The sequence below is a fragment of the Artibeus jamaicensis genome, unplaced genomic scaffold, assembly GCF_021234435.1.
Source record: "Artibeus jamaicensis isolate MK-2021 breed Jamaican fruit bat unplaced genomic scaffold, CSHL_Jam_final contig_464, whole genome shotgun sequence".
Lineage (NCBI taxonomy): Eukaryota > Metazoa > Chordata > Mammalia > Chiroptera > Phyllostomidae > Artibeus > Artibeus jamaicensis.
The window spans coordinates 12,879,680-12,896,374 of NW_026521842.1; the positions used below are offsets into that span (position 1 = coordinate 12,879,680).

At 39.7% G+C, this 16,695-nt stretch overlaps 1 protein-coding gene across 2 annotated transcripts in view; it reads left to right on the top strand.

The window, feature by feature from the left end:
- The window catches only part of CFDP1 (craniofacial development protein 1), a 114,802-nt gene that overhangs the window by 3,338 nt on the left and 94,769 nt on the right, over positions 1–16,695 (top strand). For both annotated transcript variants that reach the window (XM_037144755.2, XM_037144756.2), the window contains exons 2-4: positions 9,745–9,862; positions 12,086–12,305; positions 15,347–15,474. In XM_037144755.2, coding sequence (XP_037000650.2) covers positions 9,745–9,862; positions 12,086–12,305; positions 15,347–15,474 — 466 coding nt within the window. The remainder of the gene's footprint in view (positions 1–9,744; positions 9,863–12,085; positions 12,306–15,346; positions 15,475–16,695) is intronic.

Genomic DNA, 16,695 nt, shown 5'->3' on the forward strand with positions numbered 1-16,695 from the left:
ATCAGAAAAAATATTGCTAAGAGAAATATTTGAGACTTTACTGCCTATGGTTTCTTCTAGGAGTTTTACAGTCTTGAATCTTACATTTAAGTCTTTACTTCAATTTGAGTTTATTCTTATATATGATATAGGAAGGTTCTAGTCTTATTTTTTCTATGTATGTGTTCAATTTTTCCCAGCACCATTTATTGAATAGACTGTCTTTACCCCATTGTAGATTCTTGCCACATATATCATATGTTAATTTACTGTATAGGTGTGGGTTCATTTCTGAGCTCCCTTTTCTATTCCATTGACCTATATGTCAGTTTTTATGCCAGTACCATGCTGTTTTGATTACTGTGGCCTTGTATAGTTCGACATCAGATAGCATGATACCTCCAGCTTGGTTCTTCTTTCTCAAGATTGCTGTGGGTATTTGGGTGTTTTGTGGTTTGATATAGATTTCTGGATTATTTGTTCTAGTTCTGTGAAATACGCCATTGGTATTTTGATAGTATTAATGTCGAATCAATAGACTGCTTTTTTTCTACCTGAATTTTAAAGGTGTTGTGCCATTATTTTGTAATTCCCAGTGTTTTCTGTTAAGAAATCTGTTTTGGCCCTGGCTGGTGTGACTCAGTGGATCAAGTGCGGGCTTGTGAACTGAAAGATCTCTGGTTCGATTCTCAGTCAGGGCGCATGCCTGGGTTGTGGGACATGTGCCCGGTTGGGGGCTTGCAAGAAGCAACCGATCAGTATGTCTCTCACACATTGACGTTTCTTTACGTCTCTCTCCCCTTCCTTCCCCTCTCTAAAAAGTGAATAAATAAAATCTTTAAAAAAAAGAAAGAAAGAAATCTGTTTTGGTCTTGGCCGGGTGGCTCAGTTGGTTGGAGCGTCGTCCTATACACCAAAAGGTTGCGGGTTCAGTCCCTGGACAGGGTGCATACCTGGGTTGTGGGTTTGATTCCCAGTTGGGGCTCATACAGGAAGCAGCTGATTGATGTTTCTGTTCACATTGATATGTTTCTGTCTTAGTGCCTCTCTCTCTGTCTCTCTGTCTCTCTTTTCTCCACCACCTCCCTGTTCCTCTCTCTAAAATCAATAAACATATGCTAAGGTGAGAAATTTTTAAAAATCTGTTTTGTTGCTGATTTGTGCTCATTTATATATGATCTGTTTGTCTGTGGAGGCCGATAGTCTTCTCTTTGTTCCTGATATTTTTCCCCCTGATATTTTTCTGATAGTTCACAATGATATATCTGCCTTGATTTGAGTCTATTTTTATTTATTGTGCTTGGCTTCTGGGAATTTTTCTTTTTTAACAATTTTCTGTTTTCTCACCCTGGCTGGTTGAATCAGTGGATTCAGTGTTGGCCTGTGAACCAAAGGGTCACTGGTTTGATTGTGGGCCAGGCCCCAGTGGGGCACAAGAGGCAACCACACATTAATGTTTCTCTCCCTCTTTCTTCTTCCCTTTCTTTTTATTTATTTATTTATTTATTTTTTAAATTGATTATGCTGTTACAGTTGTTCTATTCCCCCCTTCATTCCCCTCCACCCTGCCCCCCCATCCCCACCATTACCCCCCTTTAGTTTATGTCCATGTGTCTCAAGTCCTTTAGGTTCTATATTTCCCATGCTATTCTTGCCCCCCCCATCTATTTTCTATCTACTGTCTATGCTACTTATTTTCCGTACCTTCTCCCCCCATCTCCTCCTCCCACTCCCCTGTTGCTAACCCTCCTTGAGATCTTCATTTCTATGTTTCCACTCCTGATCTAGCTGTCCTTTTAGTTTGCTTTCGTTTTAGGTGTGGTTGTTAATAACTGTGAGCTTGTTGTCCTTTCACTGTTCATGTTTCTTTAACTTCTTTTTCTTAGATAAGTCCCTTTAACATTTCATATAATAAGGGCTTGGTGATGATGAACTCCTTGAATTTGAGGAGCTTATCTGAGAAGCACTTTATTTGTCCTTCCATTCTAAATGAAAGTTTTGCTGGATAGAGCAATCTTGGTTGTAGGTCTTTAGATTTCATGACTTGGAATAGTTCTTTCCAGCCCCTTCTTGCCTGTAAGGTCTCTTTTGAGAAATCTGCTGACAGTCTGATGGGGACTCCTTTGTAGGTGATTGTCCCCTTAGCTCTTGCTGCTTCTAGGATTCTCTCCTTCATTTTAATTTTGGCTAATGTAATTATGATGTGCCTTGGTGTGTTTCTTCTTGAGTCCAACTTTTTTGGTACTCTCTGAGCTTCTTGGATTCCTTGGAAGTCTATTTCCTTTGCCAGATTGGGGGAAATTTTCTTTTATTATTTGTTCAAATAAGTTTTCCACTGGTGGCTGTGCCTTTCCCCCTTCTGGTACCCCTATAATTCGGATATTGGAGCGTTTAAAGATGTCCTGGAGGTTCCTAAGACTCTCCTCATTTCTTTGAATTCTTGCTCCTTGACTCTTTTCTGTTTGGCCATTATTTGCTTTCTTCTGGTCCACTCCATTGATTTGAGTCCCAGTTTCCTTTTCATCGCTATTGGTTTCCTGCGGAATTCCATTCATTTCCATTAGTTTAGCCTACATATGTTTCTCTAATTTGTGGCTATAATCAACCAGATCTGTGAGGATCCTGATGACCAGTGTTTTAAACTGTGCATCTGAGAGTTTTGCTATTTCTTCGTCGCTTAGATTTATCTCTGGGGCTTTGAGGTCTTCTTGCGACATTTTTGGTCTGTTCTGGCCCTTTAAGTGTGAGAAGCGCGCCTTGGACTCCCAGGTTGCTGGGTTGTGACGCTGTATGTGGAGGCGTGGTCAGAGCGGGGAAATGGCGGCGCCCTCTACCGCCGGGGCTGGTCCAACCGCCCACTCCCTCGCCTGTCCGCTCGCGCGCAAATAGGCGACCTCAGTCAACACGCAGCACCGCCTCCCCACTGTCTCCTCTGCAGTTGCTCACCTGGTGGGTTGCTCGGTTGCTCACTAGGTCCAATCCTGCGTTTGGAACCCGTGCGTCTGGATTCACGCGTCTGGATTCCGCATGTGGGTCCGTCTGAGTCCTCCTGTGCAACCCCTCACCAGACGCCGGTTTCGCCCCTTACCGGTCGGGCTGAAGCATTTGTTGTTAACGGACTTCCGAAAAGTTCAATTTTCCGTGTTCTGGTTGTGTTTTCTGATGCTAATATTTAGTTGTCCCTAAATTTGGTTGTGTGAGAAGGCACGGCATATCCACCTATGCCTCCATCTTGGCGGAAGTCATCCTCTTCTTCCCTTTCTTTAAAAAAATGTTTTTCATTTTTTGAAACTGTAATTATTCATATGTTGAATGCTACGTTAACTATTGTGGACCGATACTCTCATTTTTATTTATCTCCTATTTTCTAACCCTTTGATTTCTTTTCACTTTATAGGAAATTCTCAATATTTTGTGTTCCAGCTCATCTGTTGCATTTCCTTCTTTCATATTTTTAATTTTGAAGAACTCTTTATTCTTTGAATAATTTTTATAGCAATCACGTTATTGTTTCATAAGTGCAGTTTCTTATTGTTATATATAATATGTAATATATATAATAGAGTATATAGTATAGTATATACTATAAATATAATTATATAGCATATTAGTAATACATTTAAAATGTTTTGAGCTTCAGTAACATTCACTCTTTTTGTTGTACAGTTATGAATTTCAACAAACACTTAGAATTGTGTAACAACCACCAAAATGGACAGTTCCAAGGTCGTCCCCTTATTCTCCCTGCCCTGCAAATTAAAAAAAACCCAAAACCCATAGATCATGTTATCTGTGGAGAAGAAACAAAACCGTCTTCTTCTTTTTCCTTAGATATACCTTTTATTTATTTCTTTTTGCTTGCCTTATTGTACTTGATATGGCTTCCAATATGATCTTAAATAGCATTAGTGACAGTGCTTATCCTTGCCATGTTTCCAGTTTTAAGGGGAAAGAACTGGTATTTCACCATTTACTAGAATGTTGGCTGTAGGTTTTTCAAGGCCGCCATTTCTGTGTGTATTTTAAGCATTTTACAGTGACTAACTCAACCACAGAAAACTACCAGATATGTGCTGTTATCATGCTCTCCATTTTACAGATGGAGAAACTGAGGCCCCCAAAGTCACCCAGCTAAGATAGTAGCTAGAGTGGGATTTGAACCATGACATTCTGCATATTCTGCCTCTTATACATGCCTTTTATCAAGTAAAGTTCCCTCTATTCTTCATTTGCTGAGAGGTAAACTTTGTCAAATGCTTTTTCTCCATCTATTGGTTTGGGGTGGTTTTTCTTTTTTTGTTTGTTAATGTGATAAAATACAGTGATTGATTTTTAAATTTTGAGCAGCCTTTTATTTCTGGGGTAAAACTCACATGGTCATAATGTATTATTCTTTTTATACGTTGCTGAAGATATTTGCCAATATTTTGTAGAGGATTTTTTGCTACTCACTCTGATCTTTTTCTGTACCCAGCTGTAGGTATTTGTATTTTCCCCAAACTGAAATTGTACTTTTTCATATTAGCATATTACCTGCTCTTTTCAGTGAATAATCTCTCCCTATCCATTTCAATAAACTTGTAACTCATCTAATGTACAGACCATCTTCAGATCTTCCCAGTTGACTCCAAAATTGGCTATAGCTTCTCTGTCCAAATCACAGTTCAGTTTGGGACTGCACATGTCTTATAGTTGTCCCATCCTTGAAATCTGTTTAAGCTAATAGAAACCTTTGTGTAATGACATCGATATGCTTAAGAGGGTCAGGCGTGTGTCCTGCAGAATGTCTCAAGCTCAGGATTTGTTGCTCCCTCACAGTGTTATTTTGTTCCCTTGTCCCTTGAATTTTCCATGCATTAGAAGGTAAATCTAAATGCTTGATGGATTCAAATAAAATTTTTTTTGCCTAGAATACATTCATTGTATGACACAATACATGACATCAGAAGATACCTTATGCCTGGTCAATCCTCATAGTTGTGACTGTTGAATCAGGGTGATGAGAGCTGGATTCCTCTATTATGTCATTGTTGTTTCCTGTGGTGTTTTTTTTAATTCTGTGGGTCTTTTACATTTATTCATTGATGTTCTTCTGAAAGTATATATAGCTTTCCCTCATCAACTGGGGCAGGATAAATGTTAATTCATTTTCCTTAATTAATCAATTTTCAAAATGGGGAGCAACTTTAATAATAGCTTATTTACAATGGTACAGTTTTTTAATATCATAAAGTATTCACAGATATTTATCAATTACATGTGTTTTAATTTACTAACCATTATTCCTTTTAGTTCACATTATCACTTTTGGCTACTAGGACTTCTTTCAAGTGGGATCTTAAAACCTTTTGAAGTGACCCATTCCTTGCTTTCTGGCATAGCAAAATGTCCCAGTTTGAGTTAGAGTTCATATTGATATTTTAAATTATGTGGCTCTTTTTTTTTTGTCCTCACCCAGAGACGTGCTTTTTTGATTTTAGAGAGGGGAAGAGAGAGAAACATTGATGCAAGAGAGAAACATCGATGGGTTGCCTCTTGTATGCATCCGCCTGGGGACCAGACCTGCAACCTAGGCATGTGCCCTGACTAGGAATCGAACGCTCAGACTTTTGGTTTACAGGACATTCTCCAACCAGCTGAGCCACACGGGCCAGGGCTTAAATTCTGTTTTAACATTTGTATTTTCATACTTAATTTCTTTGATTTTATAATTGTGTGTCACTTCTTTATTCTGAACGTCTGGATTCCTAACATGATTAATGTAACTACTTGCTTCCACCTGTCATATAAAGGAAATAGTTGCACAACACCAACATTGATATCACCACAAGGAGTAGAACATTTTGTCTTTAGACTGCATCTTGCTGAAAATGTACAGTCAGAAACTATGTTTTTAAACTTGTTGGAATCCTGTCTTTATGGGTTATAGTATTGTTTGGGCATATAGTTATATTTATTTATTCAAACCGTGCTTAAGGGATGTTCAAAATTTCATAGAAAGATAAATAGACTTCTAGCTTCTGTCCCTTCCTACTCCACCCTGTTCTACCCAGCCCTTATAGTTGGCTGTTTCTGTTAGGTTTTTTTTTGTTTATCCTTCCCGTGTTGCCTTTTACAAATACAAACAAATATGATGCAGCTAGGTGACCACCATCACAGGTTTACATCTTTTGCTGTATAGATTTCCTGGGGTGTCAGGAGGAAGCAAAATTACACTTGTGTGTTCAGACTGCCATCTTTTTTAAAATATATTTTATTGATTATGCCATTACAGTTGTTCTATTCCCCCCTTCATTCCCTTCCACCCTGCACACCCCTCCCCCACCATTCCCCCCTTAGTTTATGACCACGTGTCTCAAGTTCTTTAGATTCTGTATTTCTCCAACTATTCTTACCCTCCCCCCATCTATTTTCTACCTACCGTCTAAGCTACTTATTCTCTGTACCTTCTCCCCCCTTCTCCTCCTCCCACTCCCCTGTTGCTAACCCTCCATGTGATCTTCATTTCTATGGTTCTGCTCCTGATCTAGCTGTCCTCTTAGTCTGCTTTTGTTTTAGGTGTGGTTGTTAATAACTGTGAGTTTGCTGTCCTTTCACTGTTCATATTTTTTATCTTTTTCTTAGATAAGTCCCTTTAACATTTCATATAATAAGGGCTTGGTGATGATGAACTCCTTGAATTTGATCTTATCTGAGAAGCACTTTATCTCCCCTTCCATTCTAAATGGATAGAGTAATGTTGGATGTAGGTCTTTGGATTTCATGACTTGGAATACTTCTTTCCAGCCCCTTCTTGCCTGTAAGGTCTCTTTTGAGAAATCCACTGACAGTCTGATGGGAACTCCTTTGTAGGTGACTGTCCCCTTATCTCTTGCTGCTTCTTGGATTCTCCTTCATTTTTATCTTGGCTAATGTAATTATGATGTGCCTTGGTGTGTTCCTCCTTGGGTCCACCTTCTTTGGGATTCTCTGAGCTTCCTGTATATCCTGGAAGTCTATTGCCTTTGCCAGATTGGGGAAATTCTCCTTTATTATTTGTTCAAATAAGTTTTCCACTTGTTGTTCTTCCTCTTCCCCTTCTGGTACCCCTATAATTCGAATGTTGGAACGTTTAAAGACGTCCTGGAGGTTCCTAAGCCTCTCCTCATTTTTTTGAATTCTTGTTTCTTCATATTTTTCTGTTTGGTTGCTTCTTTCTTCCTTCTGGTCTACTCCCTTGATTTGAGTCCCAGTTTCCTTTCCATCACCATTTCTTTCCTGTGCATTTCACTTCATTTCAATTAGTTTAGCTTTCATATGTTCCTCTAATTTGTGACTAAAATCAACGAGTTCTGTGAGCATCCTGATGACCAGTGTTTTGAACTGTGCATCTGAAAGTTTGGTTAGTTCTTCATCACTTAGAGTTATGGGCCCTGGGGCTTTGAGTTCTTCTTGAGCCATGTTTTGGTCTGTTCATGCCTGTTACATATGAAGAGAGGAGCCTTAGATGTTCACCAGGGTGGGGCCACCCTGGTTGCCAGGTTGTGATGCTGTATGTGGGGGTGGGGTCAGAGTGGGGTAATAGCAGTCCCCTCTGCTGCTTCCCGCTGCTGGGGCCTGTATGGTCTGTCTCACTGCTCGCTCCTTCACCGGTTTATTTGCTCATGAATGTGTGACCGTGGTCAGCCTGCCGCCTTGCGCCCTCAGTGGGACCGCCTGCTGCTACTCCACACCTGGGATCCACCCACAGCTGCCTGCCTGCCTGCCTGCCTGGGCTGCATGCCTGGGTTGGTCGGGTGGACCTTTCCTGCTCCACTGCTGGCTTCGCCTCTGTTACCGGTCTGGCTGAAAAGTTCATTGTTGTCAGACTTCCGTATAGTTCAATTTTCTGTGATTTGGCTGCGTTTTTGTTGCTAAAACTTTGTTGTTTTTAAACTTGGTTGTGCGAGAAGGCACAGTATTTCCATCTACGCCTCCATCTTGGCGGAAGTCCAGGCTGCCATCTTAACCCTGGACTCATTCCCTCATCATGAGACACTTTCACTTATTACCAGGTAGCTGGATACCAAACTTGTTTCCGCTGTAGAGCCCTTATATCTACTGTTTCCTCAGGTTCATGTTTGTTCTCCAGATTTTCTCATGGCTGGCTTCATCTTAGCATCTTTCTTCTCCTCTTTTTTGAGTATCGGCTATCATATTTGTAGTTTTCAAGAGTTTGGTTTTTTTGTTTTGTTTTAGTTTTCTGAAAAAAATTAAAAATCATTCTTATTTCATGGTTGCCTCTTTGAGAGTATTAAATACAAAGGGTTTTTTTAAAAATGTTTTAACTTTTTTAACCCCTAATTCTATTTCCTCTGAGTTTCTTTCTGCTTGTTTTCATTATTGCTTTTCGTATTGGAGGCTTCCTTGAAGTGTTTGGTGATAGTTGGTTCATTGTGAGTGAAATATTTAAAAGCTGATAAGATGTAAGGACTATTCAAAACAGCCCTATTTATAATGGCTCCAAACTGGAAACAACCTAAATGTCTATTAACAGAAGAATGGATAAATAAGCTATGGTGTAGTCATACAATGAAATATTATTCGGGGGTAAGAATGAATAAATCATAGCTACATGAAGTGATAGGGTGACTATCACTAATGATGTTGAATGAGAGCAGCCAGACCCAAAAGAGTGCATAATGTAGGCTTGTTTGTTAATGCTCAAAAGCACACAAAGCGAATCGGTGGCATTGGAAGTGAGGATAGTGGCTGCTGTGGGATGGGGCTGGTGGCCGGTGACTAAGAAGGGGGCACGAGGGGTCTTCTGGAACGCCGAGCACCACGTTCTGCTTCTTGAGCTGGGTTCTGGTTATGTGTTTCACTTTGCGTAATTTTATTAAACTGTACACTAGCTTTTGTGGTTTTTCACACATACCATATTTTAGGGACTATAAGATGCACTTTTCTACCATATTTTTTGCTTCAAAGTTTTTTTCCCTATTTTTCTCCTTTAAAACCTAGGTGCATCAATTTTTTTGGTCTATTTTTCGGACCATAAAATGCACCTAGGTTTTAGAGGAGAAAAATAGGAAAAAAAATTTTGAAGCAAAAAAATATGGTAAAAAAGTGTGTCCTATAGTCCGAAAAATATGGTATGTTATACTTCCAGTTAAAGGTTAGATGAAGTAAAAAAGCCACCTGAATACCCCTGCAGGCAGTGCAGACTGGGCTGAGCATCCAGGTAGCACTCTTTCACGGGGGAGCCTGAGTGTCAGTGTGTGAGGTTCCTCCTGCCGGGGAAGAACCTGTGTCCAACTGGGGGTCTTTAGACCTCTCTCTAAATCTCTTTTATTGACAAGAGAAGGTATTGTTTGCTTACTTTTGAAAGATATATTCAAGATGAAGTGGAAGTATCAGTTTCTTTTTTGAAAAATACGGTAGATAGAATTAGGATTTCTGTTCATTCACTCACTCTGTCATTCTATCAATCATTCATTCATTCAGCAAATACCTATAAAGAGTAAACAGGATCTTTGTCCTCATGATGGGCAGAGCATGGCAGAAATTGCGAACATTAAATATGAGTGGGATGAGTTATGGGGAAAATATGGACTGCTCTGCAAGCCTAGGATTTGGGGACTTAGCCTCGTCTCCAGGGACAGGGAAAACTTGTCTCAGGAAGTAATACTCTAGTTAGGTGAAGAACGGAGGAAAGCACTAGACTTCTTGCTTAATGCAAATGTCTCATCTTGATGTGAAAATCTTTATTAATGTCTGTGTGACCCCCCTATTATGTGATTTCAGGTGAAGAGTATAGTGAAGATGATGTAAATGAATTAGTGAAAGAAGACGAAGTGGATGGTGAGGAGCAGACACAGAAAACCAAAGGGAAAAAAAGAAAGGCTCAAAGCATTCCTGCCAGGTGATGCTGCCCTTAAGGCCCTTAGAAGTCAGGGCTGCTGCTGTCAAAACCATCCCGATGCTGGCACTGGTCTGGTAGATTTCTTGCCGCTAAGGTTTCTAACCTTTTTCTCTTTGAGCATTTGGAGACATTTCAGGATTAGATTTTTGGTCTCTGGAAAGCTTTAAAAATTTTTGAGTTAATTTTAAAAATTAATAGGTAATGTGTACATATAGTTAAAATGAAAAACTCAAGTTACTTACAAAAACGTGTACCCCATCTCTAGCCTTCGTTGCTGTGTGTCAGAACTGTGCTACCAGAGGTATTCTGTGTGTGCACAAGCATGTATATAGATGTTTCCTACTTCCTTTAAAAACAAAAACAAACGGTAGTATGCTCTGCATATCATTTGTCACTTTCGTTATTTCACATCTTAGAGATGATGCCATCTAGCTATACCTTACTCCTTTCATTGGCTGCGTGGTATTTCATGATATGGATAGACCTTGCTTCATTCAGGGATTCCTGTATTGGGACACATTTGATTTGTACCCCATCTTTTTTTTTAATCCTTACCCAAGAACATGCTCTTTGATTTTAGAGAGGGGAAGGGAGGGAGCGAGACAGGGAGAGAAACATCAATGTGAGAATAACCAGTTACCTCTAATGCGCACCCTGACCCAGAGGCTGGACCTGCAGCCCAGGCATGTGCCCTCACCAGGAATCTAGCCCTTTGTTTTATGGGACGATGCTCCAACCAGCTGAGCCACACCAGCCAAGGCTGTACCTTACCTTTCCTACCACAAATAAGACTGCACTCAATATTTTTGTATATAGCTTCATATAAATATGTATATGAAAGTATATATCTTTTATATAAAGATATAAAAGTATATGAAAAGTATATCTGTGAATCAGATCTGTAGAAGTAGAATTGTTTGACCCAGGGTTATATGCAGTGAAAAATAATATTTATAGATATTAGCAAATTATCTTCCATAGGCCTGGAACTGAATTATACTTTCACCAAAAATTATGAAAATTCTGATGGATAAACTACTCATTCCTTTGGCTGTAAAAGTTGGACCTCTAGGCCTGCAGTCACTGTCATAAGAGGAGCCCAGACTGGCACTGCTACTGTGTTCCCCCAGGAGTTCATTCATGTCCCTTGTAAAATGCAGCACCATGAAATTGCTGGTAGAGGTCATGACGATCTTTGTTATGGGTAAGATAAGCCTTTGTCTCCCAGAATGGATCATGAAATCTCTGGAGAACCGCTGGCTGTCCCGTGTTGTGTTTCAGAAAGATGTGCAAAGTTACGTTGAAGAAGACCCTCATTTTTATTCTGGGTGGTCTTGTTCCAGTTGTATACCATCTGATTGTGGATAAATCTTTAATAAATGTCTTGTATGGTTTTCAAAAAAAGAAGTTTCCTAAAAAAAGAAAGAAAGAAAATTCTGATGGATTATTGAACTCAGATAAGAGAATCTTTTATAGAAATCTTTTATTCTCTTTGATTGGTGTTTCAGTCTTTCTGGGCATTGAAGCAAAAAAGCAAATTGTAGTTTATTTTAAATTGTAGTTTATAAAGGGGAGAAGGAATTTAAGGTATTAGATTCACTTGAAGTTAGAATCAATTTGCTCTCATGAATTTTGGGCCCAGTTTTTTTGTCCTTAAAATTTTCCGTATTCCAGCTTTTGTAGCCTCAGAAAAGGGGAAAAATATGAATTCCTCCACCCCCTGCTTGTCCCTGGGTAATTCTAGGAAGAAACAGTGAAAATAAATTTGAGGCTCTCAATGAAACATGTTCTCCATATGTAATGGCTTCAGAAAGTAAAAAAAAAAAAAATATATATATATATATATACATACATACATACACACATACATACACACATATACATGTGTATTGTATGTATGTGTGTGTGTGTTCTTGGCACACTCTTTTTGGACAGATTGATTCTGTGGTAATTTTGGGTGTTTCTTAGTCCTGACTTAGAAGTATATAGAACACTATATTTTGATTCTAAGTGTTTTAGGGGGAGGCTAAGAACTCAATTCTTTTTTTCTTCCACAAAATCTCATTGTACCTCTTTATGCCTCTCAGTGTACATCATAATCAGTGGTCCCAGATTGGAGAGTTTTCTTGAGTTTGCAACATTGACTTTGGAATTGAGGAAGGGATAACTGAAATCATTTTGCGTGTCTTATCTTTCTTGTTCCTTGTGATTGTTGGGGATTAGGAAAAGAAAACCAGGAGGCCTCTTGTTAGAAGAAGAGGAAGAGGAAGATGTCAGTGAGGAATCTGGAGCAAGCAGCAGTGAGGAGGAACACACGGCTGCAGAGCGGGGAGAAGACACTGGGTCAGAGGCTGCAAGGAGGAAGAAGGAGGACGAACTCTGGGCCAGCTTTCTCAGTGACGTGGGACCAAAGTCGAAAGTGTCCCCAAGTCCACAAGTTAAAGTAAGTTGATACGTGAATGAGATGAATGTTTCCCCAGCAATACCCTAAGTTCTTGAATAGATTGTTTTTTAATAGAGGAAGGGGTGTGGGAGGGAGAGGGCGAGAAGCATTGATGTGGGAGAGAAATGTCGATCATTTGCCCCTTCTCCTTGCTCCATCAAGGGACCTGATCTTCAACCCAGGCATGTGCCCTGACTGCGTTGCACATGCAGCGCAAACCAGCGATCTTTCGATCTTTCATTTTGCAGGTCGGCACTCAATCTACTAAGCCATACCAGTCAGTCCTCCAGATAGATATTTTAAAAATATGTTTTACCAGTTGTGCTATTACAGTTGTCTCAGTTTTTCCCCCTTTTCCTCCCTCCATCTGGTACCCCCATTCCCTCCAGCAGTCCCCCACAGTTCGTGTCTGTGGGTCATGTCTGTGAAGAGTTCTTTGACTGCTCCATTTCCTACGCTGTATATCCCCCTGTTTATTTTGTACATACCAGTTCTTAATCCCTGTACCTTTTCCCCTGTTCTCCCCCCTTTCCCTCCCAGCTGATAACCCTCCAAATGATCTCCATACCTATGATTCTGTTCCTGTTCTTGTTTGCTTAGTTTGTTTTTTAGATTCGGTTGTTGATAGTTGTGAATTTGTTGCCATTTTTTTTTAAAACAAAGTTGGTTTTCTTTAAGATTTTATTTTATTTTTAGAGAAGGGAAAAGAGAGAGAAAGAGAGGAAGAGAAACATCAGTGTGTGGTGACCTATCACACTCCCCCTACTGGGGACCTGACCTGCAGCCTAGGCCTGTGCCCTGAGTGGGAATGGAACCAGTGACCTTTTGGTTCTCAGGCTGGTGCGCAATCCACTGAGCTACATCAGCCAGAGCTCTTGCCATTCTAATGTTCATAGTTTTGATCTTTTTTTTTCTTATATAGTCCCTTTAACATTTCATACAGTAATGGCTTGGTGCTGATAAACTCCTTTAGCTTGACCTTGTCTGGGAAGCACTTTATCCGCTCTTCAATTCTAAATGATAACTTTGCTAGATAGAGTAAACTAGGTTGTAGGTCTTTGCTTTTCATCATTTTGAATGTTTCTTGCCAGTCCCTTCTAGCCTGCAAAGTTTCTTTTGAGAAATCAGCTGACAGTCTTATGGGAACTCCCCTATAGATAATGAATTGCTTTTCTCTTACTGCTGTTAAGATTCTCTCTTTGTCTTTAACCTCCAGTTTAAACCTTTGGCATTTAAATTATAATGTCTCTTTGGGTCCAACTTGTTTGGATTATCTATGCTTCCTAGACTTGTATGTCTGCTTCCCTCACCAAATTAGGGAAGTTTTCTTTCATTTTTTTTTTCAAATACGTTTTCAGTTTTTTGGCTTTTTCTCTGCTCTTTCCAGCACCTTTGTAATTCAGGTGTTGGTATGTTTGGAGATGTCCCAGAAGCTCCTTAGCCTATCCTCATTTTTTTGAATTCTTTTTCCTTCTTACTATTCTGATTGATAGCTTTTTTTCTTTCTTATGTTCCAAATTGTTGATTTGATTCTCAGCTTCATCCCCTCCACTCTTGGTTCCCTGTAGATTTTTCTCTATTTTACTTAATGTAACCCTCATTCCTGCCCAGGTCTTTTTTATGCTGTTGATATACTCAGTGAGTTCCTTGAGCATCCTGATATCTAGTGTTTTGCTTATCTCTATTTCATTTAGTTTTTTTGCTGGAGTTTTGTTCTGTTCTTTCATTTGGGCCATGTTCTTTGCCTCCTCAGTTTGGCAGCCTCCCTGTGTTTGTTTCTGTGTATTAAGTAGAGCTGCTTTGACTCCCTGTCCTAATTGTAGAAAACTGCACCTGTCAATTGTATGGGGTGGAGCCCTCAGTAATTGCCAAGGTGGGGCAACTGTGTCACCACTCTGTTGCTCTGTGTGAGGAGGGCTTGGATGGGGACATTGCCGCTGTCTGGCCTCTGGATTTTGCCCAGAAGGAAGCTGTCTCCCATCACTCACCTGGTTGCCAGTCACTTCATTTTCTCCCTGTGTGCCACTGGTGCCCTTCCAGCTGGTTTCCTGGTGCCGAATCCCAGAGGGAATGAGTCCATGTAAGTCCTAGGTCAATTGTAGGTCCTTTAAGAGGAGTCTCCAGAGAATCCTGCAGTTTCTTCTGCCACCCCACCCCTCACTGATTTTTATAGCAAGAAGTTACAGGGATTTAACCTTCCTGGCACTGGAACCCTGGGCTGGGCTCGTTGGTCTGGTCTTGGGCTGGGATCCCTCGCTCCTAAGGTGTCCCTCCCTATTTTTATCCACCATAAGTGGATGTGGGACTGCGTGTTCTGTGTCTCTGTGCCTGTCCACACCTCCCCACCCCTGTGTGTCTCTGCCCACCCTTCCACCCATCTGGATGAGCGTGGTGGCTTTAAAACGCTTGGTTGTTGGACTGCCATACAGCTCTATTTTCTGACAGTTCTGGGTGGTACTTGTTTTGGAGTCTAGTTGTAATTATTGCTGTAGTTTTGTGAGGATGAGGCATGTTTTCTATGCCTCCATCTTGACCAGAAATCCTCCAGATAGATTTTTTAAAAGTTTACAAACCAATTTGAAGCTTACAGTAGAAAATAGACTACATAGATGCCTTTTTTAAAAAAGATTCAATTTATTTGTTTATTTTCAGAGAAAGGGGAAAGGAGGGAGAAAGAGAGGGAGAGAAGAATTGTTGTGATGGAATCAGTTGCCTCTCACACACCCCCAACCAGGGACCCGGCCCACAACCCGGGCTTGTGCCCTGACTGGGAATCAAACCAGCAACCTCTTGGTTTGCAGGTCAGCACTCAGTCCACTGAACCACACCAGCCAGGGCTGTAGATAGTAAATGACTCTAACTGAGCGAAAAACAAAGCATTCCCTTTGGAAGGAAAAACAAGCTTTTTCAATCAAATAAATTTTCAATAGGTCTTTAACTGTTTTAGGGATGAAACGTTTAGAAATAGCCATAAGCAGCATGATTGAATGGTTCTTTTAGATTTCATCCTTAAGTGAAACTGATTCTTACTTTTTTCATAGAAAAGAGAGGAGACTGAAGAGACAAGTTCAAATAAATTGTCGGTCAAAGCAGAAGAGCTAGAGAAACCTAAAGAAACAGAGAAAGTTAAAATCACCAAGGTGTTTGATTTTGCTGGTGAAGAAGTCAGGTAAGATGACCTTCACAAACTTTGAAACTTCCGTATTTTGCCGAGTGTAATGTGCACCCAGGTTTTTGGCAGAAACTTTCAGGGAAAGTATCTGTTGTTTTAATTTTTAATTCAGTTATTTATATTTAGAAACAAAACCGAGTATCGTATTGTATTCCAGAGTATTATTTTGTATATGGATATCATTATTGCTTTCTAGAGTTATGCTTTTAACACATAAGCATAAATAAAAGAATTAAAAACATTTGCGTAGATATGTAATTAGTACTACCCATATATAATATGCATCCTTATTTTTCCTTCAAAAATGTGGGCAAAAACATGCACATTATACATGGTAAAATACAGTAGTTCTTTAAAAAATGAGCATTTTTCTAAATGTGTTATGAGTCATCTGCCCTCATCCCAACCCATTGTAATATTTGGAAGCCTTATATTTGAACTCAAGGAAAACAGTGGCTCCATGAACTATCTGAGAACACAAGAAAATCTAGTTTTTGGATATTATGAAGTGGTTGGCTGAACAGAAACAAGAACATGTCAGAGTAAAGTATATGGTTTCACATAGTCATGTTTTGTAACCTCGGCTATGTCGTTTCTCCCTTTATTACTTCCCTTAACTGTGAAGTGTGAGTCCCTGTGAAGCCTATGAAATCAGGTAAAAATTAAAGTGCCAGGAGAGAAGTTTGTTTCCAGTATTATTTCCTCACTTTAATATTATTTAAAATATATATATATATTATTTTTTAAATTAATTCATGAGGTTTGTTACCGGTTCAGAAAAACAGTAGGGACTTAATAACCTCCTGGCTGTTCCAGGTAAGAGCCACATGTTCAGAGTTTCCTCTTTCCTACTTACTTAAGTTTTATTATGTGAACACAGCAGATCTCTAAATTATAGCTAAATGAGAACAGATGAAGTGCCAATCAATACTTTTTTTTTTCAATCAATACTTTTTTAGGTAGTCGCATTTATTTTCTTTGACAGTAATTAATTAGACCTGAATGTTCTCTGAAAAGATAATTTCCCCTAAAATTGATATTCTTTTTTAAAAATCTTCACCCAATATGTTTATTGATGAGAGAGAGAGGAAGGGATAGAGTAAGAGAGAAACATTGATTGGTTGCCTCCCATATGCTCCCCCACTGAGGGTCAAACCCGCAACCTAGATATGTGCCCTGAACGGGGATTGAACCCCCAACCTCTTGGTGGATGAGTCA